This window comes from Leptosomus discolor, chromosome 4, assembly GCF_034619465.1.
Source record: "Leptosomus discolor isolate bLepDis1 chromosome 4, bLepDis1.hap2, whole genome shotgun sequence".
NCBI lineage: Eukaryota > Metazoa > Chordata > Aves > Leptosomiformes > Leptosomidae > Leptosomus > Leptosomus discolor.
In genome coordinates this window covers 51,783,541-51,806,791 of record NC_141394.1, presented here as the reverse complement: position 1 = coordinate 51,806,791, position 23,251 = coordinate 51,783,541, and the positions used below count along the sequence as shown (strand labels likewise).

The 23,251-nt window shown below is 35.5% G+C and overlaps 1 protein-coding gene across 2 annotated transcripts in view; it reads right to left on the bottom strand.

Annotated features, from left to right (window-relative positions):
* DLC1 (DLC1 Rho GTPase activating protein) overlaps nt 1-23,251 on the bottom strand; it is a 218,076-nt gene that overhangs the window by 128,884 nt on the left and 65,941 nt on the right. For both annotated transcript variants that reach the window (XM_086464538.1, XM_086464539.1), the window contains one exon: nt 3,814-3,847. In XM_086464538.1, coding sequence (XP_086320664.1) covers nt 3,814-3,847 — 34 coding nt within the window. The remainder of the gene's footprint in view (nt 1-3,813; nt 3,848-23,251) is intronic.

The following is a 23,251-nucleotide window of genomic DNA, read 5'->3' as shown; positions in this document are numbered from 1 at the left end:
CAGACAAACACATCTGAAAAAACTGTCTTTTGAAGCTGCTTGCTGGCCTGTATTCCTGATTTAGGTGCCAATACCCACAGAATCACAGAAAGTTAGAGGTTGGAAAGGACCTCAAAAGATCAACTAATCCAACTCCCCTGCCAGAGTAGGACCACCTAGATCACACAGGAACACGTCCAGGCAGGTTTTGAATGTCTCCAGAGACAGACACTCCACAACCCCTCTGGACAGCCTGTTCCAGTGCTCTGTCACCCTCACAATGAAAAAGTTTTTCCTTATGTTAATGTGGAACCTCCTATGCTCCAGCTTGCACCCATTGCCCCTTGTCCTATCATTGGCCATCACTGGGAAGAGCCCGGCTCCATCCTCCTGACACTCGCCCTTTACGTATTTATAAACATTAATGAGGTCATCCCTCAGTCTCCTCTTCTCCCAGCCAAAGACACCCAGCTCCCTTGGCCTTTCGTTATAAGGGAGATGCTCCACCCCCTTAATCATCTTTGTGGCTCTGCACTGGGCTCTCTCAAGCAGTTCTCTGTCCTTCTTGAACTGAGGGGCCCAGAACTGGACACAATATTCCAGATGTGGTCTCACCAGGACAGAGTAGAGGGGGAGGAGAACCTCTCTTGACCTACTGACCACACCGCTTCTAATATCCCCCAGGATGCCATTGGCCACCTTGGCCACGGGGGCACCTTGCTGGCTCATGGTCATCCTGCTGTCCACTGTTAGTCCCAGTGCTGAGTCATCTCTTGGCTGGAGCCATCATTTTCCCTGACTCTGCATGTTGCTTGATCATAACTTCTACCTCAAAAAAGTTCTTTTGAAAGATTTCTTTTTTTCACTGTTGCCAGAAACATCAACAATATTGAGACGTTCTAAAAATTTGTTTATCAGAAATAGCTGATGCCACAGTACATCATTTGCCATGCCCTAATTCACACAACTTGAAGCTATAGCTTATACAGTTAGGCATGAACAATGTTCTGCTCAATACACTGATTATTTATAGATTTTTGCCAAAGGGATTCTGCAATTGCAGACACTTGCCAATGTAAAAAAAAAATTAACTAGTTATGCAACCAGTAATAACTTGATTTATTAATTGACAAAAGTACCAATGTTTTCAGATTATGTTTGGCTTTGCTCTAAATCTAGAAGTAGTGTGTGTTTTGTGGTTTTTGTTTTTTGTTTTGGTTTGGTTTTTTGGGTTTTTTTTTAGGACTCCATCTGAAAGTTTGTATTTAATGTAGTCAAAATTTACTGCGTGTTGGAAAATACATAAAGTTGAGCAAATACTTAATTTCAAGGATTAACAACGGCTATAAACGTGATCAGTAATATGTGAACTTCTAAGATGCTTAAGCAGCTTGGTCCATTTAAGGATCTAAATGTTTGGTTGCCTGTAGAAAAAACATTTGAAAGTATCAAAGAATCTGGAGTCTACAGAACAGAAAGTCTTGTAAAAACAGGTATTTTTTTATGTACATAGAATTTCTGAACCAGAAACATTGAAATAACAGCCTTTCTACTTTGTTGTATTTCTCAATTCAGTCCCAGATAAAATCAGGAAAGAGGAGGCTATAAGAAATTATTAATTCAGGTTCTCAAAATGAGAAAAGATGTTTGAGTAGACATTTTGAGTGCATTTTTAATTTTAATACAATGCTATCCAATCTCTTTACCTACTGAGTTATTAGCATTGTCAGTAGTAAAAGAAACAACTCCTTTCTGTTCTGTACTATTTTGCAGTCTATTTTAGTCTGTTTGTAATGATAGAAACAAGAAAGAGTTAGATTGTTGGTATTTCCAAATAAATATCAAAATTAATATTTGTTTTGTTCTCTTACAGCAGACATGCAAATATGCTATATTCTTTTTTGAAAGCTTTCACACCTTACTTATGACTTTGTCATTCATGAGTCTTATGCACTGATCTGGTGAAGTGTAAGCAGCAATAATCAAACAATGGCTAGTTAAATTGTAAAATATGAGACCTGAATGTCTGAATCAAGATCCAATCTCATTTGAAAAAAAAATAGCACTAACTACCCCTAGAACCAAGTGACTTCAGTCAATAGGCCTGATTTAAAGAATCACCTCCCTAACCTGTGCTGAATATTTCCAAAAACCCATCAAAACCTTTTGAGTTCCTGAGCAGTAAAGAATTAAACAAAAGCCAAAACTGATTAAAAGGCAACCACATATCCATTCACAGTCTAGTTTGTGCTCATGTACATGGAAATATCAGCAAACTAACTCCACATGGCATGAAGTTCCACCTAATATTTGTAATATTAAATATAGTGCTGTCCATAAAAACCGTAACACTGAAGTCTGGGCAGGAAGAAGCAAGACAGAGACAGCTTTATATGCACATGTACAGGTTCTAAAGTGTATGTCAAAACCACATTTATTTCATACCATCATGAACACTGACATGATAGGTAGTTTTGACACCGAAGAAGTAAGCATAGTGTTTTAAGTTTTATTTTTGATTTTATGAGCTGTTGGCTGTGGCAAACACTTGTTGAAGCTCTATTTCCATAGTATAAAACTAAGGGTATTACATCTCTGTGCCCTGAAGATTTTTAAATAGCTTTTAATCTTGTATGGTACATAATTCCTAAAGATGTACAAAACCCTATAATATTGCATGGCTGCTTAACAAAATATTTAAAATTAATTGCAAATAGTAGGGCCAGTTATAATTAGTTTGCATGTTTGGACGTGATTTAAAGGATGTAGCCAAATACGAACTACATCAGAAAAAGAAACAGCAAATAGTATCACCTGTGAAATCTATAAAGAAAATGCTTATTAAACATGGGTCGCAGTTTGGGAATTATTTATGAACTTCAACAGCTAAAATAGCAACATCCTTATCAAACGGCTCCATAGCTTTTATGGTACTGATTAGCACTGTGGCCTTTCTCTCAAAAACTTCTTTTTAACCCATTCCTGTCCCTTAATAAGCAAAAGAAAAGAAATAATGCAAACCAGAATAACACAAGAAAACTTCACCAGCAAAAATCGGACATAAATCAGAATGCCAGGTAACACTTAGATATTTTGAGTTATTTTTCAACCTACAGTTGAGTACAGTAGCAAACTATCAATTAAAATACATGACAAAGAAAATAGAGATTTTAGAGATCTATAGTGCTAACAGTGTTCCCTAGTGTTTATCACAAAACACTCATTTAACAGTGTCTAGCAGGCAAGCATTAATAGATTTCATATACCAACACCAAAGTACATATAGAGATCAGAGAACATATGTAACAGAATAGGAAAATGACCTTTCATTATTCTGAAAGTACTTAGCCAAAATAAAAATTATTATCTCCAGTGAAATACTCCAGATAACCAATATTTCCTGCCATACTTAAAGACAGACAATAAAATTCACACTAAGTCATCAAAATCCGCTGACTTGAGCAAACCCATTGGCATTCATGTTTGTTAATTGAGACATCAAATAAAGCAATATAGATTTTAACACCAAGTAAAAAGTTAGTATCTAGAAGATGATTGACATGTAAGGGGCAGCTGCAACTCAACTGGGTACTTTGTAGGATAGTTTGGAACATCTTTATTAGTATCACACAGAAAGCTGGCCTGCTTTTCAGAAAGAGAAAATATCATATTCAGGAAACAATGAATAACCTTTACACAGACATTTGTCGGGTCTGTAATCCTACACATTTGAAACCCCACAGTTGAAGCCTGTCTTTTATCACTTAGCTAAGTAACACTGTATTCCGCAAAACAAATATAAGGAAATGAGTAAACAAGTATATATTTACTCACCAGCCTTCTCCTTCTCTGAAATAACTGGCATAGCCTGAAAGAAAAAAAAAAAAAAAAAAGATACCACTATTAAAAAAATAAGAATATTAGGGAAACATTACAAAATCTTAGGGTAGATTTTGTAAGTGTCCAGAAGGTTTGGAAAGAACTAAGGTCTCACTGTGTTAAGCACTCTGGAAAGAAACATACAGTTCCCATTTGAGTGTCTTATAATCCATGGTGAAACTAATTGCTGTTAAAAAAAAAAAAAGGACTAGGAGAGAAGGGAGGAGATGGAGTTAATAAGATATTCCAATGATCGCATTTTGAAATCATCATCCTAGAATACATGCCCACAAAATTCCACTGGGAAATTACTAAGTAATTCTGAAGGAGTGAAGACAAAAAGTGTGTGGTTAAAGATGAGACTAAAACGCCAAGTCTTCCTTCTGCAGAACTCAAGTAGAGTTCTGCCATTGACTCCATAGAGTTAGAACTCAGGCTCAAGTGTGTGTTGTTCTGTAACATTCCAATTTCTTACTTTTTATATAATTTTTTAGAGATGAGTAACAGAAGTGTTTTCATATTGTCTGTAATCGGTTTTGGACTTGAAAAATTGTGGGTTTTTTTGCAATGGATATAAAAATACTTCATACTATGCTTTTCTTTCAGACTAATGCAGAAGGACATTCTGAGTGTTTTCTTCCTAAAATAAGTAGGTTATAGATTGAATTAATAGTAAAATGAAATTTATATGGCACACATATAAACAGAATTAAAGACTGTGCAGATATGGTAAAGGTAAGAAAGGCTGGATGAGAAATTGGATTGGGTATGCAATGTATGCAGAACTGCCATGTGAGTTAAGCCATCAGTTTTATAGCCCTTTCACTCATATCAGTCTAGCCTTTGTTCAGCAGATTTTTCTGCTGCAGATTTCATAGGAAAAGAAAAAGGGAAGTGATGGACAGAAATCAGAAAGCAACAAGTTTCAGACTTCCTATAGAGGTCCTGTAACAGACTTTGAAAATTTCATTTTAGGATTTGATATGTCCTGCTATATAAAATAGTATTTTATAACGTTTCCTGGATGATATTTTGTGCAAAACTTCAAACAGAATGTGTCTTAGATAATATATATTTCTAAATACCTTACAGATTTATAATAGCTATAAGAATCCTTTTGTGATTCTGTTTCATTTGTAGTCTGACTAGTTAAATATCTGTTGCTTGACATTGACACTAAAAAATGTACCATCAGACTAATATTATTCAAAATAACAGCAGCTCCTTGCTTGAAAACCATTTCCCTTGCTTTTTACAAACATATATTTGTTTAGAATTTTAATCCAGTAATATAATGAAGGCGTTAATTTCCATAGACTGAAGGATGTTAACAAGCCAAAAAACCAACAAAATCACAGAGTGAATTGGTATCCGTTGCAAAGAAAGAAAAAGTGTATCATCTATAGATTTTTTTAAAAATAATTGGTAGAATTTTGAAAACCAGTTTATAATTTGTTTCTCTTTCCCAGACCTAATGGTTAGACTGGCTAAGAAAAAAAAAAGAAAATAAGAAAGAACCCCCCAGATTCATTATTATCATTGCTCTAAGAAGGAAATTTGTAAATAACTTTGTAAAGAAGAGGAAGTGAGAAACAAGCAAACAAACAGGAAAATAAAAACAAACAGAAGACGAAAAAAAGAATGAGAGAAAGTTGGTGTAAATTGAATCGAAGGGTCAGGACAAAAGAAGGAAAGATGGGAATAGTTTATTATCACATTTTAATGTTGAGTTTGTTAGCCTTAAAATAAAAACAAAGCAGCTGTGATGGTTTCCTTTAAGAAAAGCTTAGAAGACAACGTTGAGATGACCAGAGATGTCAGCATTGAAATCAAATTGTGTCATGGAAAAGAGGCAACAGTTTGATGGGGACAGCCTTTGTAAGTTCTAAAATACAAAGCCAAGATGAACAGCTGTGATTTGGTGGAAGCAGTTACAGAACTCATTGGGGATATAACAGAGTGACAAGTATGGAAGACAGTTTCTCTGGTGGCTTTATGACAGACTTAAATGGACTTTAGTCATGTTGTCTATAACTGCAGTGGGAGTTGCTGGTAGTGCCTTTGGCCTGCATGAACACTTCTGAATCAGCTCCCATCATCATTATATCAGCATACAGATTTGTTTTTTTTCATGTCAGCATATCAGATATTTAAAAATATTGTTGATCTTGCCATTTGTCACTTCAAGTTATTTCCTGGAAATATATAATATTTCTAATTGATGATCACTAAAACATGTTGATTTACAACCAAACATAAATTTTAGTAAATTTGTTAGATGGTAGTCCTAAAGGTTGTTAGAGTTGTTTAGCAGGTTTAGCCCAGTGAAAAAGCTGTAGTTTAGAATCATAATGCCTCAGGGTAGATTTGTAAGTCGCAAAATTAGTACTTCTGTTAAGTAGGATGAAGAAGCACTGTAAGTTCCAGAAGAGTTAAATGTGGAGTGAGGTTTGCGGATAAAAGTACTTCCTATGTTCCAACAGTAATCTTGCAGTAACTCATTAAGACTGATGCTAGAGACAGATGTGAATTATGCAAATTACCAAAAGTAAGAATTTTAAAATAAAGTCAGGTGCGTGGAAATAAAAAAAACGCAACAAAACTAGAGCACTCAGATAAAGAAATTGATTCAAAATGGTAGCACCACAAAGTTTACAAGTTTTCCTAGAATAATTAGGAGAAGGACCTCACATGGTGGTGACTACCTGTCACCACCATTTTTCACTACTTCAGGTTCCCCAGAGATCATTATGTAAATATAGAGATTTCTTTTTATTGTCTCACTTTTCTTCTTGGTATCAGACTTAGCCCACTTTTTCAGCAAAACATGGTTCCATTTCTTCATGTGCTTTTAAAATTAGAAGTAATTTTCTCTGATTAACTTGATTGATTAACTGCACAAGAAAAAAGTCAATTTGCCATGAACCAAATATTTTCTCAAATTCATGTGAATTCAGGTAAAAAAAAAATTATCTGTAAAAAACCCCTTATAGTAGTATAAAATTAATAAAAGAAAAATCTTTTTTTGAGAAGATAATATTTTTTCTGAAGAATGTAAATGTTCTTCTCATTGTAAAGACTGTAAATAACATGAATCCTTGACTCAATGTGGTACTGTGGCATGCTTATAAATTAGGAATGCATTATAACAGTTATAAAAGATTGTTTCCTTAAAATAATGTATATAAACAAGCAATTCTTACTCGATTCTTTACAATTTAAGGAGAACTCATACCGATATCATATTTTTAGTCAAAGGTTTATATTTGCTTAGTTTACAGAAAAAATGAAAATATTCCTATTTTATTAAAATATATAGTAAATGTAAAGTCTCTAATTAAAAATAATATCAAAACAAAAAACACACAAAAATATCTACCTTCTTCATCCACAAAGTACAAAGACATTTTGGACAATGCTTTCAAATACGTCTGTTCTCTAAATAGAACGTTAAATTTCTGTCAGAATGTTCTATTGCTGCTTAAAAACTGAGACAAAGAATACTAAATGAACATAGCATTTCTCAGAAGTTTAAAATAAATGACGAGTAAATCTTGTTCAATGAGATCTCAGACAGTCCTACTACTGGTTTAGTTTTTCGTTAATACAACTACACATACTGCTTACATGTTGCCCAGTGGGAAAAAACGATTGTTACTAATGAGAAATGCTCTCATCTCCAGTACAATTTTGAATTCACTGGAGACCTTCTTCCAACGAGTTCCATATGTTCCAAATGAATTGCATTCCCAGGAAGTGATTTAACATTTCTGGCAATGAAGCAATTAAACCGGATTTTCCTGCTTGGCCAGATGGGTTCACTGTAACTTCACATTATTTCTCACTTTCCTCGTAGAACAAAAGAACTGGACTAACAATTTCCACATGATTGGGTCACATGTGTTTTTAAAAAAAGTAGGCACACACCCATTTTACACCCACTTCACAGATTTCAACAAACACTCTCCAAAGTCAGGCTCCTCTCTATATTTTTAAGAATATGTGTTCTTAACAGCATCAAGAAGGAAACAAAAATAATCTGTGTCAGACCATTGCTGCAATATACTCAGGATTTTATTCTAAATGAGAGAATGTGATATCTAGCCTATGAAAATCTTCCTTGAAATGTCATATTGAAAATTTTTGTATGCATTCTTACTGTATTGTAACTGATTCCCTGTAAATATATTATGGCTGCAAATACTACTGTAAAGGGGATGTAAAACATTATATATTGGACATTTTTCTTTAAAGTTGCAGTTGCCTTACTCAGATAGTAAGTAATTACGAATAAAACACGTATTAAACACGTGTAAAAAACCACGATTACCAGTAATAATGCGTTAAATAACAACTTCCTTTGAATTTCATTAGAAGTTATGTAAAAAAGGTGTCTTCCAGCAAGAAAGAAAATGGTGGAAAATTCTGGCAAATCAAAACTTAACATAAAGTTTTTGTACAAATGAAAAGTTTTGTTTGACCAAAGTCAAAATATCTATTTTTTACAGAGATTTTAGGAATATTTTAACAGCAAAGAGAAGTAAATATGAAAAAAGTGCCCGTAATTTCAAACAGCAACCATTCATTTTGGACATGCACACTATGAAAAGAGGAAAGAAAGAATCCCTTCCCACTCCCCAAATTAGCTTCCTTCTGTTACACAGTCAAAATTGGCGTTTAATCTCTGAGCTGGGCTAAAAAATTTGCACCATAGCTTTCCAGATTAGAATTTGTATAGTCAGTAGATGTGTGCCATGTCTTGGTTATGATAGAGGGAGGCATTATCTACAAAGAAGACAGAGTGCATTTGGGAGCAGCATATGTTAGGTTGCAAGACTGCCATTGTAAAAAGCTGAGGCACACACCAAGTCTGACCTGAACACAGCTTGGCTCTCCCTTAACTGTAGTGCAAAGATTTTTTTTTTTTTTTTTTTTTTACAGTGACTCCAAAACTCTAGACAAAGCCATTATTAATAAAATTTAACTATCTTTTTGTTTCCTTGCACTCACATAACATGAATAGCTCTATCAGGACTGACTCGTTTGCAAAGGGCTATGCTAGATAGCAAAGCTTTGTGTAAAGTGGTAAGTTATGCAGAGGAGCATGTAACATACTATTTCTGAAGTAGGGATGTAGTGATATCTATTTATTTTTGTAGGATCTCATGAGCCAATTTGACTTAGTCTATATTTCAATTTTCCAAACAGACTTAGCATCTTTATTTCAAAGTCATTAAATCCACATTTTTTTCCCAAAGTAGTAATACTGCCTTTTTTTTTTTTTTTTTTTTTTTTTTTGATTACAGGAGATAAAGTGCATTTAGCATTACATGAATAACATTTTCAATACTTCCATCCAACCATGATGGATATTCTACAAAGCCCTTCCATCACAGAAGGCTGTCAGCTATTCAGTCTCTTTTCAGGTAAACATTTGAATAGACATTCTGAAAAATTTCCTTGCTAATGATCTGAAACTTCTTGATTTGCAAGCATTTCTCTACAATTTTGCCTCTGGAAATAATGGCTTCTACTGTCCATGATGAAGCGAGAACTGCAGGACAAATATTAGCACACTGGGATTTGACTAGAAAGGGAAAATCCAGCCTTCATAATAATTGTAAGCAGGTGACTCACAATTGCGAGCTGTTACAAATCCCCTACCTTTTCCAAACGTAATCACCTTGTAATCCTGCAATTAAAAATTGTGGTCTAGATTCTCACCTTAGTGGATGCTTCTTTTACACAAAACAGCGTTCGTAAGAGTGGTGTTCTTCACTGAAATGATTTGCTTCAAGACCTAATCTATGTTCCTATTCTGAAAAACTGGAAGCTTTACATTGCTTTAGGAGCAGAGAAGAGACCAGCCTCCAAAGCTTGCAAACATAAAAATGAATGTTATGTTTAGATTTTAAGTAGGAACATTGATTTTATGACCTGAAACAGCTATGTAGATTGAAATATATCTCTGTGGTCTTCTCTCTACTCAAACAACCAAAACACACAAAAACCTAAAATCCTCTGAAGACGACCAATGTACTGAGCTTCTGACAAGAAAGGAAGGAGGTAATGTCAACACAATATAGGATTACCAAGGAAGGACTAATGAACTGGATGACAGAGAGCTCACTATGCAAGTAAATAAGAGCAATCTGGTACCTGAAAACTGAGGTCAACAATGTTCAGACAGAAAACAAATTTTAAGCATTGTGTAATTTCTCATCAAACAGTGTATGTTCTGTATCTTCTGGAGTCCTTAAATAGACATTTTATTTTATTTAGAAGGTATGCTCCAGTTTTCTAAATTTGGATAAGTAGTACTTAAGTGGGTTATTTTATAGAAGAAAAAAAAACCACGGTCATTCAGATGGTTTGAAATTAAGGAAATACTACAGTTCATAATCAGAAATTTCCTCAGTTATATCCCCATTACTACAAAATATTGACTAAATATCTGCACTGGAAAATTTTGATTTTTTGAAAACAAAGCCTTTCGTCTTAATGAATCAGATTAAGAGAGTAAATGTGTAGAAAACCCTTTTTGGAAATACTTATTAATTTAAAGCAGAGTAATCTTTTGGTATTAGCATTGAACTGAAATCATAGCAATAACATAGAAGAAAAAACAAGAATGATTACTTTATCGTTCAGAATTATTTACAAAATATTATTTTATTAAACTTTTCACTTTTTAAAGTAAGTTTTCAGTTCTCCACAATTTTCACAATTTGGATTTTTTCTTTTTTTTTTTTTCATCTGGATAAGGAAAGAGAAAAAACCAAAATTATCAACTTTCAGGACAGACCAGCTTGAGAAGGGGAATTTAGCAAGGTCTTTCTTCTTTGTGGTCTTTATTTTTCCTAAAGATTGCAATTACTAAAAGTAGAGCAGAAAGCAATTAAAATCCACCCAACTATAAAGCTGCATCAATTAACTCAATTTGAAAAAGAAATTAATGCCACATCCAGAGGTCTGTCTGAGTTTATGACAACACTATGAATTTATTTCTAGTGGAAGTGCAAAGCTGTATGCTTGCCTGCGTATGTTCTCCTCCAGTTAGTTGTATGCCTCTTCAAGTACTTTGTTTTCTGACTAGATATTTCTGTTTGTTTGAGACTCTGTGCCACTGAGGTCACACACAGAGACCCCTTCTAGTTAGTGCTGGATGGTTGGCAGTTCTGCTTCCACAAGGCACTTGCCAAGAGCCTGCACTTGGGGTGTTCTAGTAACTGCCTGCATCTTCATCATTCAGATAGCAGAGCATGGTTCTTGCTGGATTGGAAGTGCAAAACAAACATGCAGGATAACTATTCAGTGCTCTGATTGTGTTCTTATAGCCTTTCCATAGATCAGGGTAAGCTCTCAATGCTCTGAAATCTGTCAGGATCACATACAGCTGGTTTATGGTTTATATGACAGATAAGACAACAGCCTGTCTGCAGCTTGTCCAGACCATTAAGCAGAATTTGACCATAATATAGAATTAAGTCCTTTCTCTTTAGGAATGCTAAAGTCTTCAGAGCAGCAGCTGCAGGTTATACCCTGAGAATTACCATCACACATTTTGTGAAACATAATTAAGATTTTTTTTAAAAATTAGCAATTGTAAGCCCTCAGCTTATTTGCATATAAGGACTTAGACTAGAAACAAATGTGTAAAATAACTTTTTTTTTTTTTTTTACATTTCCCAGGAGTTCATCAGATAATTAACCCTATTTCCACTTGAACTGCTCTTTAATTACTGGAGTGGACAGACAATACTTGAAAGAAGGGTCAGTTAAATTTTAGTTTAATGTTAAGGAATATTTATATAGCTCTTTTGGCAAGAACAAACCCTGTGCTTCCTGCAGTTCCGCCAAACATATGTAACTCTTCCCTAAAAAAAACATAACATGAATGTTAACACCAAAGCTGAGATGTGACACACAACCTCTAGAACTGGAGCAGCCCCAAGTGTGCTCATGCTTTTCATCAATCACCAGAGGTTCTATTAGGGTTCATTTACACATAGAGAGATTTTCCCAAGCTCAGAAGCCAGTGTTTAGCCAACGTGTATCTTATAAAACCTTTAACAATAACAAACACATCAGTAAACCCTGAAACACTGGCAAAGCTGAACTACCTGGGAACCAGAGGGCACACAGCTCTATAAGTCAGCAGTAAAAGATAATTGAAGTCTCATGTTTCCCATTTGTTTCAACATCATGTAATGTCTACAAATGTGATTTTACCTTAAAGCCCTTAAATCTGGGGAATGCTTCTACATGGCTGACGGGAATCCCAGGCAGTTTCAGTCTTTTCTCATCTCCTTATATATAAAAATTACAACCTTAGAATAAGTCCATGTTTCATGTAAATAAAAAATACTTTCAATCACGTGAGGATAGAAATGAAAATTTGTTACATGATGACTCTAAGTTACCAAATCCATTTGAGCACCTACTCATATAGTAAAAGAGGAAATTAAGATCAACAAAATCATACCATTCCTGTCTTCCCCTAGCCACCTCAAAGAAAACAAAGGAGGCCTTTGCCCTTCAGGCCAAGAGAAGCAGTCACTCTTACTAACTTTGAAGGGTGCAGACATGAAAACCAGGAAGCTCATCTCATTTCTACAAGTGCCAGGGTAATGCAGAGGCTGTGTGTTCATGAGCTAACAGAGAACAGGTTAGCAATATAAATAACCAGATATGTAAATGAGCAATCTGATTCTAATTATCTTTCTGTGAGGTCAGCCCAAATCCAATGGTTGATTGCTATCTACATTTTTGAATTCCACTAATGTTAGTCTCCTAGATTCAGATCTCACTGAGGTTAGCAGCAATAAAACCATATTTGAGTTTCTTGAATATTATATATGAAGGATTGGTGTTTATGCTGATCAAGGAAGACCTCACTGTGTTCAGCTTTATGGTCTGAAAAAAAGGGAAAATCAGGTGTAGAGCCTTGCAGCAACTTATTGACACCTACTGGGAGGGCAGCAACTATTGACACCAACTAACACTGATCCTGTGTGAGTGTGCTCTCTTGAATCTCTGCAGGTAACCCCAGCTGACTACTCTTTCCATTGTTAGCAGCCGCAGGCTGTTACAACTGTTTAGAGTTCTCTCTCTCTAAATAAAAACCCTGAGAAACTAATTTTTAAAACATGGTATGTGTGTTTTGGCACAAATCTTTGTGCTCACAGTCTCACATGATATTAAATTTGTTGGACCAGGTGGGAAAGGATCAAAAGCAGATCCTCAGGGAGCCTCTTGATCTTGAGCTTTATTCCAGGCATAAAAGAATAAATTACTACAAAAGCTACATCTCTTCTATGATGATGAAACATTTACTTTCTGCAGAACCTCATAGTTCTTTGCTCAGGAAGCTGAAGAGTCACATAATAGGGATGCTAATCATGACATGCTGGAGAGAAGAGGAGAGCAGCATGCCATACAGAAACAATGATAGGTTTGCAAGAGTCAGTGGGGAGTTTTATCGTGAAAAAAAGTTTATCTAACTTCGGAAGGCAGCAGGAAGGACCGTAAGAGAGTAAGTGCCAAACTGACACATTTCAGTAAGTTATCACAAAGTCATCTAGATGTGATAATCACCGTGTTTCTTCTTGGTTTACTAAAACATAGAGCAATATAGATTAACATAAACCACCGTATTTGCTTTTACAAGAAGACAAATGTCAGTGAGTAGAAGCAAACGACAGTGGCTTTGTCCTGGGTGAGAGGAGGTAGAAAGAAGGTGTATAAACACTAAAATATGCTATCGGGTCTCATTTGCTTATTTGACCATATTCTTGGAATCTCAGTTTGTTTTGCTCCAGCATATACGTGTAGTGAGTAGTCTGAGCTTAAAAATCAGCAACCACCATTACTGTGACCTTAGTAAGGCAGTATTTCTCTAGGTCATCCGAGAGAAAGAGAGCTGAAATGAAATGAGTTTGAGTGCTCCCTGTATTTATAATGTGCTAACCTTTAAGCACTTGTCCAGGTTGTGGTTGACAGAGGCAGTAAAACAAAAAGACATCATTTAGGCGAAAAAGTAAGAAAACTTGCTTTTTAGTTCTGTTTCTTTCCAGATAATTGATTTTGTAAAAAAAATAGTTGGAAAGATATTGCATATATGAAAACAACTCCCTTTTTCCCAAAAGACAGAAAAAAGAAATAAAAAGATGTAACAAGTAAAAATGAGAAGTTTCTTATCACTGGGAAAAGAAACAAGAGCTTTGTCACTGAAAAGGTTTGAAGGAAATGATGCAAAGTAGGTTTTTTACTCCAAATACAACAATGAAATTTCTAAAAAATACCCCAAGCCCTTGAAAAATTTCTTCGGAAAACAAAACATTCATCTGCACAGCTGTTTTATGCTGAAATGTTTGTAACCAAATCCCCCTTTTTTGTTTGAGAACAACTATAGCCATTTCTTCTTTCATGTCTGAACTCTAGTCAGAGTAACAAACTTCCTTTGCTCGTACAACCAAAACCTTGGTTCCTCTTGTACAGTTAATAAACCAGAGAAATACGTATTTCATCTGCCATATAATGATATGACCCATTCCTATGACATTTCTTTAGTCTTGCAGCACCTTGCTTAACTTGGTAATGCCTGAGCTAACATTTCATAGTACACACCTATGTGGACAGACAACACACATGCTACACACCTTCCATCTCTGCAGTAATCCCATTTTATTCCTAGGCACTATCTGTCAAACTAGGATCTTTGATGTTGTAAAAAAACAGAAAACGATAGAAGTACTCATTTATCTGTGAAGTTTTGCTCATTCTGCTGACATATTTTAAAAGCCTGGGAGGAAGGAGGGGTGTTTTGCAATTGCCTGCATGGGATTCTGGGTTCCATTCACTGCCTTAAGGCTCACCCATACATGCTGCAGATTGAAGTTAGGGTGAGTTTACTACATTCTTAAGATGACAGGCTAGCTATTACTTTGCTTAGAGTAAGAGCAATGGGGATAGTAATGGTCTGATGTTAGACAAGAATACTAGTTGGACAATCTTTGTGCCTATTATAAATACTGCAAACACTTTTTCTCATCTTTAGAATGTAAATAATAACACTTTACCATTAAATGGGATGTTTGGGGGCTTTCAGGTGCCTAGAAAAAAATTCTGCAAAGTATTCTGATTGTTCTGTGATAGACTTTTCTACACATAATGTATAAAAGTGTAGTATATTAAAAGATTAACACATAACAAATCAATTAATCTTAACTTTTGAACATATACACACTTTTTTCTTACAATTGCTAAGTTTTTTTACTGTAAATCTGTACTGCACGCTATGTATTTCTGCAGCTTTTGATAGCATTCTGATATAAAAATATTTTCCAATAAGAAGTTCCATATTTTAGTCCATTTGTTTCTAAGATTTTGATTGTTAGAATCAATGGGTGTTAAAGTAGACACAGCTCCTTACGCCATAAAAATGACAATGCATTTTTTGTTTTAATTAACAGGTATAAGAATTTTCTATTCAAATAATCGCTAATCATAGCTGGTGAAGGATATGTTCTGTCTGAAAACCCTTTATTTTATAAACTCCCTTTATGGATCACTGAAAAGTTGGAGATATTCAATATCACCATTCATTTATCTAACATAAGTTCCAAACATTATTATTTTCTGTAGATGATACATTTCTAGTTCGTGGAAAAAAGAAATCATTACTGATACAGATCACAATTCAGCTAAAGTCAGTAGGAACTTTGCCAATTACTTCAGTAAGCAAAGGCTCAAGTTGATGCTGCTTGACTCATAATCTTCCTATCTATGCTGTGTCTATTTCCTTGTTAAAGACACAGTTCTGTGTATGCACACATGGATATGCATAAAAGGTAATAAATTCTACTATTAAATGCCAGGTTTTATATAAAATGTTTTCTAATTGCTACATTTACTATGAAGACAACCCTTTTAAGCTCTTCCTTTTCCAGAAGTTCTAGAATTGGTCTTCTTTCAGGATAATTTTATTTATTTATTTTGTTCTGAATTTTATTTTTGGTTTGTGCAGGCACTACACAAAGAAATATCTCATCAACATCTGTGTTCCCACGCTATTCCCATGAAAATCTCACTCAGGCTTGCAGACAGATGCACTGCAGATCCTGAGAGTAGTAAGTGGGTCCAGTTCTATAAAGTGCTGGGCATTTTCTGTGTTTCCCCAGGATCATGCCCTAATTGTACAGTTTCTTTCTGAATTGTTCCAACTTTCCCAAACTTTGTGAGGCATATTACAAAAATGTAGTTCACAGTTTCTAAACTTCCAAAACTTTCCAGAGGGAAACAGCACACAAGAGTCCAAGTACACTCTTGGCTTACATACCAATACCAGTCCCCTGAGGAGAATTTGAATTATTCCATATTTTAGTTGAGGGACTATTACAATTATGAATCATTTTCTGCAAAAACACTTTTGACTGAATATAATGTTCACACTCAACTGTCCTAGAATCAATATTTCACAAGCATTAAAAAATATTCCTGACCTGCATAATGGTGCAAAGAACTCTAGAAAGCCACAAATCCCATTTCACCAAATGAAAAGAGTAGGTGTTTTTTTGAAAGCAGATAGCCTGTAGACTGGCAGAGTAGATTTCTGACAAAACAGCTGTATTTCATATAGAAAAGTTTTTGTGAAAAGAATTATCTGAGCGGGATAAATATAAAACTTTAAATTGACCCACTAGTCCCTAGTTTTGTATGAAAATTTAAATTACAGAGTTGCCACAGGAAGGGTTTTTTTAAAAAACAATTTCTTTCTTGTGTCTGGGCAGCAAAGTAAACAGAAATATGGCCTAGTGAAAATAAAATACCCAACCAACAAACAAAACAACACTATACCAATCCTTTCACCAGGGCCTGTTTTTCATTTGAAAGAACAGAAGAATGAAGTATGCTTGACCACCCATGTACTTTAGACCTTCCAAACTCAATGTTTGCATGCTGAACTCGATGAGGAAGGAATAGTCTGTGTATGAAGCAAATTGCAAAAACTTGCTGTGTCTCAAGACAGAAGTATAGAATGAAACTTCTGTTTTATATTTGCTTGTGTTTCAATTTAAGAATAAATATGGTAATGGAGGGTCCTCATCAATTTGCAGCTGCTGAAAGAAAAAAAACTTTACCAAAGAGAGTGAGAGAAAGAAAGAAGCCAACTTACAGATAAATTAGATCAAGGTTTTTCAGTCAGCCTTCTTTATGCTCATTTCTCCATTATTTTGTACTTCTTTCTAGTCTAGTCAAAATCTAGACCATTCTGATTCACTTTTCATAGGCAAATCCTACTCCCTGACATCTGGGCTTAGCATGATTTAGAAACAGAGGAACAGCCAGAAGTGAGGACCCAACAAGCTAGGGACTACTTAGAGAAGCTGGATGTATTCCAAACTGTGAGGCGAAATGAAGTCTACTGAAGCATGCTGAAAGACATGGCTGATGTGATTGCAGGGCCACTGACATCAGTGAAAAGTCAGGAGAACTGTGAAGTGTCCCTGACGGCTGGAGAAAGACACACCCATCTTCAAAAGAGGCAATGATCTCTAAGCTTGGCAGCTCACCTCAGTCCAGGGAAAGATCATGGAGTACAACTTGGAATCCATTTCCAAAGATGTGAGTGACAGGGAGGCAATCAGGAGCAATCAACACCAATTTACTAAGAGCTAATCATCCTTGCCCAACCTGATTTACCTTCCAGGATGTAATCACTGGCCACATAGACAAGAAGAGAGCAGTGAATATAATTTACTTTAACTTTAGTAAGACTTTATATGCTGTCTCCCAATTTGGAAGCTGAGAAAGTGTGAGCTGGAAGAGCAGTTATGGAGATGGATTGAAAACTGGATGGACTGATGTAATTCAAAACTGTCAAACCATTAAAACTGACAACTTCGGCTACGGTATCTGGTTCAAAACCAGCTTATCTCTTTCAATTTTTAGAATGACTGCAGAACTCATTTGTTCTGAGTTCCTAATGGCATCTGGATGACTCTTTTAGATGCAGAACAAAATGGTTGAGAAGTTAATGCCAAACATTGATGAACACAGAAGAGTAGCTCAGTCTGAGGAAAAGGAAAATTAGAATTGATGAGATTTCAGGGAGTCCCCAAAATAACAAAGGATTGGGATGGGGATGCTGACACACAGGGAATTTAAAGAAGCTGAAATATCTCCTGCTATGTGTACTGAGCTTGGTTTATAGAATTACAGAGTGTAAGAATTTCTTGTGGATGCATCAAAGGAAGGCATAAATTCAGATTTGAAATCCAAGCAGGAAAAAGATGTTGGCCTAAAGCGTACCCTTACAGATGCTGCAGATATATGACAGATTGTCTTGAAGTGCTTTCCACAGACATCAAGAAAACAAATGTCAGCAGAAGGAGATGGTGTTGCTGTAAGTAGCAATAAGAAATTTTCATGGTTTTCCAAGTGATCTGAGCAAACTCAACTACGTTTGTGAGAATGTGATGACATTTACAAGTACACATAGCTTCAAAGCTATATTTGAACAGGACTAAATAATCCAAACTTTCAGCTTAATAAAACCCACCTAAAATACCATGTATTTCAGCACTCACTGTCCTGATCAGCATGTGTCTCATGAAACCTGAATATTCCTAACTGACTCACAGTAACCCAGTGCAGTCCTGAAATACTGACATTAGATGCATCGATTTATCTAGTTCTAGAGAAATCCAAAACTTATTTGCATATGCATAGGAATAAGCCTAGCCTATGAACAAATATACTGCAGTGTTACCTGGTTATTTTTTTTTCCTCTTATGCTGAAAATTCCACAAATAAGTTGTTTGGAAGGTGAGTCTAAGGAAAATATGTTGCAAGAGATTACTTTAGTACTTCACTACTATAAAGTGTGCTTGCAGATAGCCTCTCTCTTCAAGAACTGATCTCTCATATGAAGCTATATAAAAGCTGCTTCAGCTACAGATCTCTGTCTGCCATTGAAAATCTCAATGTTCTCATAGCAGTGAAATTCTGTTGAGACCATCACTTATTACAAAGTACTGAAAATTATTACTTGCTGTTATTCCTTTTTCTTTTGCGAGTTGTTTTACCTATTTAAGTACTCTAGGAGTTAAAGAATTTCAGTAATCTAGTTATCTTTTCTCCTAGGTTTTCTTTTTTTTCATGGTGTTGTCCTTTTATTTTTTTTTTCAATAGGATGGCTCAAAATTTGCACCTGAGTATTTTCAGCTTTTATGTGCCTGGATCCAATATCACAGAAATTACATGAAACAAAGTAGAACAGAGCATCTAGTCTGATCTACGTGACTTGTAAGGCAATTATCTATTGTCCAGTTCAAATAAATAATCTTCAGGAGACTAAAATGTTCAGATGAGATTCAGGCTGTAGGTCGTACGTGTTCAGTAGTAAATTAATTTAGTAAACTAACTTAAATAAGCCAGATAGAAAAAAAGGCATATTTTGTTCAGGACATTTTGATGAAGGGAAAAAAAATATTTCTGCCAATTGTGTCTGCAGAGTCTGCTTGAAGATTGGTTTAGTACTGAGAGTATGTGCTAAAGAGCAGAGAACAGAGTCTCCATAAGATCACTGGTCCTTTGCTCTGTATCCTACCTCCATTTGTGATGAATGCTAAAGAGGTATGTATAGCTGATCCTTCGTCCTCTGAAAACCACTGACCAACCAGATGTAATGATTCTGTTCTGATGCTTTGAGGTGATGAAATCAAGTGTGAGGTTTTATTTTAGTTCTTATTTTGCTGAAAAACTAAAGCGTGAAAATTGCAGGCTCACTGATTCAGGACAAATCTGTATCTTCCCATAATCTAGGAAAGGCATGATTGTGTATGGGAACTATAGGAACAAGAGAGGCCACTGCAACCATGTCTCACATCTCCAAAGACAAGCGGGAAGGATGGGTTGAACCTTGTTGCCTAGGCATTAACCTAATTTGTTTTAAAGACTTAAAATAATTTCAATCTGTGACATTTTCTAGTAAGCTGTATAACAATTAACTACCCTTTTGCTATGAAAGTGAATATTATTGCAAGGTTGAACTGCAATTGCATTCTGTAGCAAATGAAATTTCTTACGCCGTTGCTGGCAAGACTTAAAAGCCGTCACTCTTAGATAACTTTTCCACATTCCTACATACAGTTATCAAACCGCTCATTATCCTTTGGGCTGATCCCTATGTGCTTACCATGAATAGAAGATATGATATGCTATAAAAGTATTCACTTCTCCTGAAGTGATAAAATTACCCCCAATTCCATGTGTATTTATTTGATTTGAATTAACTGTGGATAAATGAACATTTCCAAGAGCAATCACTGAGAATGATCATGTGTAAAATCCTGAACACTGTTACAGCTCTACCACAGGAATTTTGGTAATAAAACTTAAGAAATCAAGGGAAAGCCTTCTTTGACTTTGGCAAGCACTGAATTGAGTTCTAGATCGCTAAAGACTATCTTTTTCTCGACCTTTTCTGACTTCGAATATTAAGGCTATTGACATTGCTTTGGTCAATTCAACCTCACCTTCATTAGACGCTTTACTCACCCGGTCAGTTTTACAAACTGATACTGAAATAAAGCTTGAGAGAATTGATACCTGGGAACTGAATGTACCCCTTCCAAAAAAGGGTTGTGTCATGCCTGTGTCATGTTGCATCTCATGGGGGAAGGAGGTGAACTGTTGAGCTGCCTCAGGCTCAGAAATCCTTCTGTCACATAACTTACAAATCCAACGATAAGACAAAGCCTGTGTCCTGCTGCCAGCTATAGAAAGGAGTCAACAAACAGTTATTCTCCACTCTTCCCTGAGTGATAGGAGTAGATTAGAAGGGAATAGGACTTTTGATTTATCCTCTAGTGTCCTTTAGTTAGAAGAACAATGTTAAAAAGAATCCTGAACCTCTGTTTAAAATGCCTTCTAACATGATGCAGCTTATGATAACCAATTTATTTGTTGATGCAGTACGGTAATGCTTGAAAATAATTTTCTCAAAGTAACTTAAAATCTTATTACATGATATTATATGTGTTATACAAACTTTGTGATAAACAACTTGCCTATTACCTATAAATGAATTTACCAAAATCTTTTAAAATTACTTTAGTCCAAAATAAAATAGTCAGTGGAGTAGGAATACTGGCATGGACTACTCTATTAGTCTCCCTCATTTGGATGAATTTATCTTGTAGGTGAAGAACACAGCTCTAACAAGTGGGATCAGTACAGTTTTAATGAACAGCTGACTGGGCCAAGACTTGGAAGAGTCACATGTGGAACTAGTATAAGTTTCCTCGTGTACTGCCTTGGACAGTGGAATGGAAGGACAACTGCACTATTTGGGAAAAGACTTGCTCAGCTGAGTGAGAGTCAGTTCCAGAATATCCAGAATCTGACAGTCAGAGCAGATGTCTTTGATGCATCGGTGGAAACAGAAATGCCTAGTAAACACCAGAGCTCTCACAGCTGAACTTTATAGCTGACCTGCACTGATGCTTGCGACAGTGGGAACTTTGTACATGCACATACACAGCCCACGAGACAAAAACATAGTAACAGCGTAATTACTAGTTTGAGGAGCTGAGCAACTAGAACTTCAGTAAAAACAATACAGAGAGATTTAATAGCTCGTACAGCTTCTGTGGGAACTTCAGATAACCACACAGAACTCAACAGGACTTAGGAAAGAATTTCCCATGCATTTTATGGAACAAGTTGCATATTCCACATGGATTCACATGGGTTGGTGATTAACTGTCTGGAAGAACTGAGTCCACTTCTCATTTTGGAAGGTGATACTCATGGTGTTTTTGGTAGAATTGGCTAATAATGCTGTCAGACCCTAAGACAACAAGGAATGCAAAAACATGCCATGTTTTTTCTAGCAAATCTTAAGGATTATCTGCTAGTAAATGACAATGATGTGTGTTCACATAGATTAATGAAAAAAATCCACTTTTTAATAGCTGAGAGAGGAGAATCTTTAAAAAGAAAAATTAAAAAGACAGAAATATATTCAGGCTTTTTTGTCTTTCAATTCCACAGTCCATTTTATATCAATAAAAATAGTCTTATATTTAAACTTCCTAATTCTTCATGTACACTTTCCCGTCATAATTATGTGTTGCATGTGTTCCTAGAATGATACGTTTACAATGCAATTTCCCCATTTTAAAATACAAATTACTCATTGTATTTGCTATCTGAAACTGATTTCATCTTCATTTGTAGAAACAGTCAACACCCTTCAATTTCAGATGGAAATTACCAGTCATCATCTTCATATTATACCTAACACTGTCCAAATTAGTATCTTCATTGCTATTCTTTCATTCCCTGATTCTGAACTTTACTCTGACAGAGATTTTGACCCTGTTGATTTGTTTCCTTCTTGCAGTATGCCTTCTTTCCTGGATCACAAACATGCTCACAGATACCTTGACCACTGGCTTATTCACGTCTTTCTTTATTGGTATAGAATGAATTTTTCAATCCCAGTTTACCAAGTGCTGTCAATCATTCAGATTTCTCTGAACTATTATTTACCCCAAGACTTATAAGCATCCCTTCCCATGTCAAATGATGTCCCTAGCCCATTGTTATTTGAAGAGAAGATAATGAGAAAATGTTTTTAAAAATGTTTTATTCACTAATGTTAGTGTATTTTTTTTTAATCTGTCTCCTACTGTGAACTATCTTACTTTGGTCTTTAGACTGAAAACTTCTCGAAGTAGGACTGTTGCTGAAGTTAAACAGCACACTTGCAAAAATTGAAAAATACAATACAAATAATGGTGATATTGGTAGCCTACTAGTATTTTTGCTTTCATTCTCATCAAGATCAGACATGCTTACATTTCACAAACCTATTTTTAAGTGGTGACAACATTATTTGTGTTACTGAGGCACTCAAAAGCCACAGACTTGGACCACAACCTCATTGTGCAAGATCCTGTACAAAGAGGGCAGAAGAGTTACCCACACACCAGAAGGAATGTAACCAGTATAAATCAAGAATCCTAATGCAGACTGATGTGGGAGTACAAGCAAAATGATCATTTGTATCATATAAGTAATATTTTATGCAGTCTGGGAATACTGGGCTTTCAACTGATACAAAACTTTTTTCAGATACCCCAGAAAAAGAGTACAGTACAGAAAGCACTTGGAACAGTCAATGAGATAGCTTTGCTGATGCATGTGGGGAGGGTCATTATGAGGAAAAGCGTGAAGGAATCCTGTCTCCCTGTATTTCAGCTTTACCTGCAATTGTGAATGTTATTTTATGAGTATTTTTCTGAAGCATCTAGGATTTCATGGTACTAAACATATACAGAATCTAGAATAATTTTGATCTAGAATATTTTATCTTTAAAAG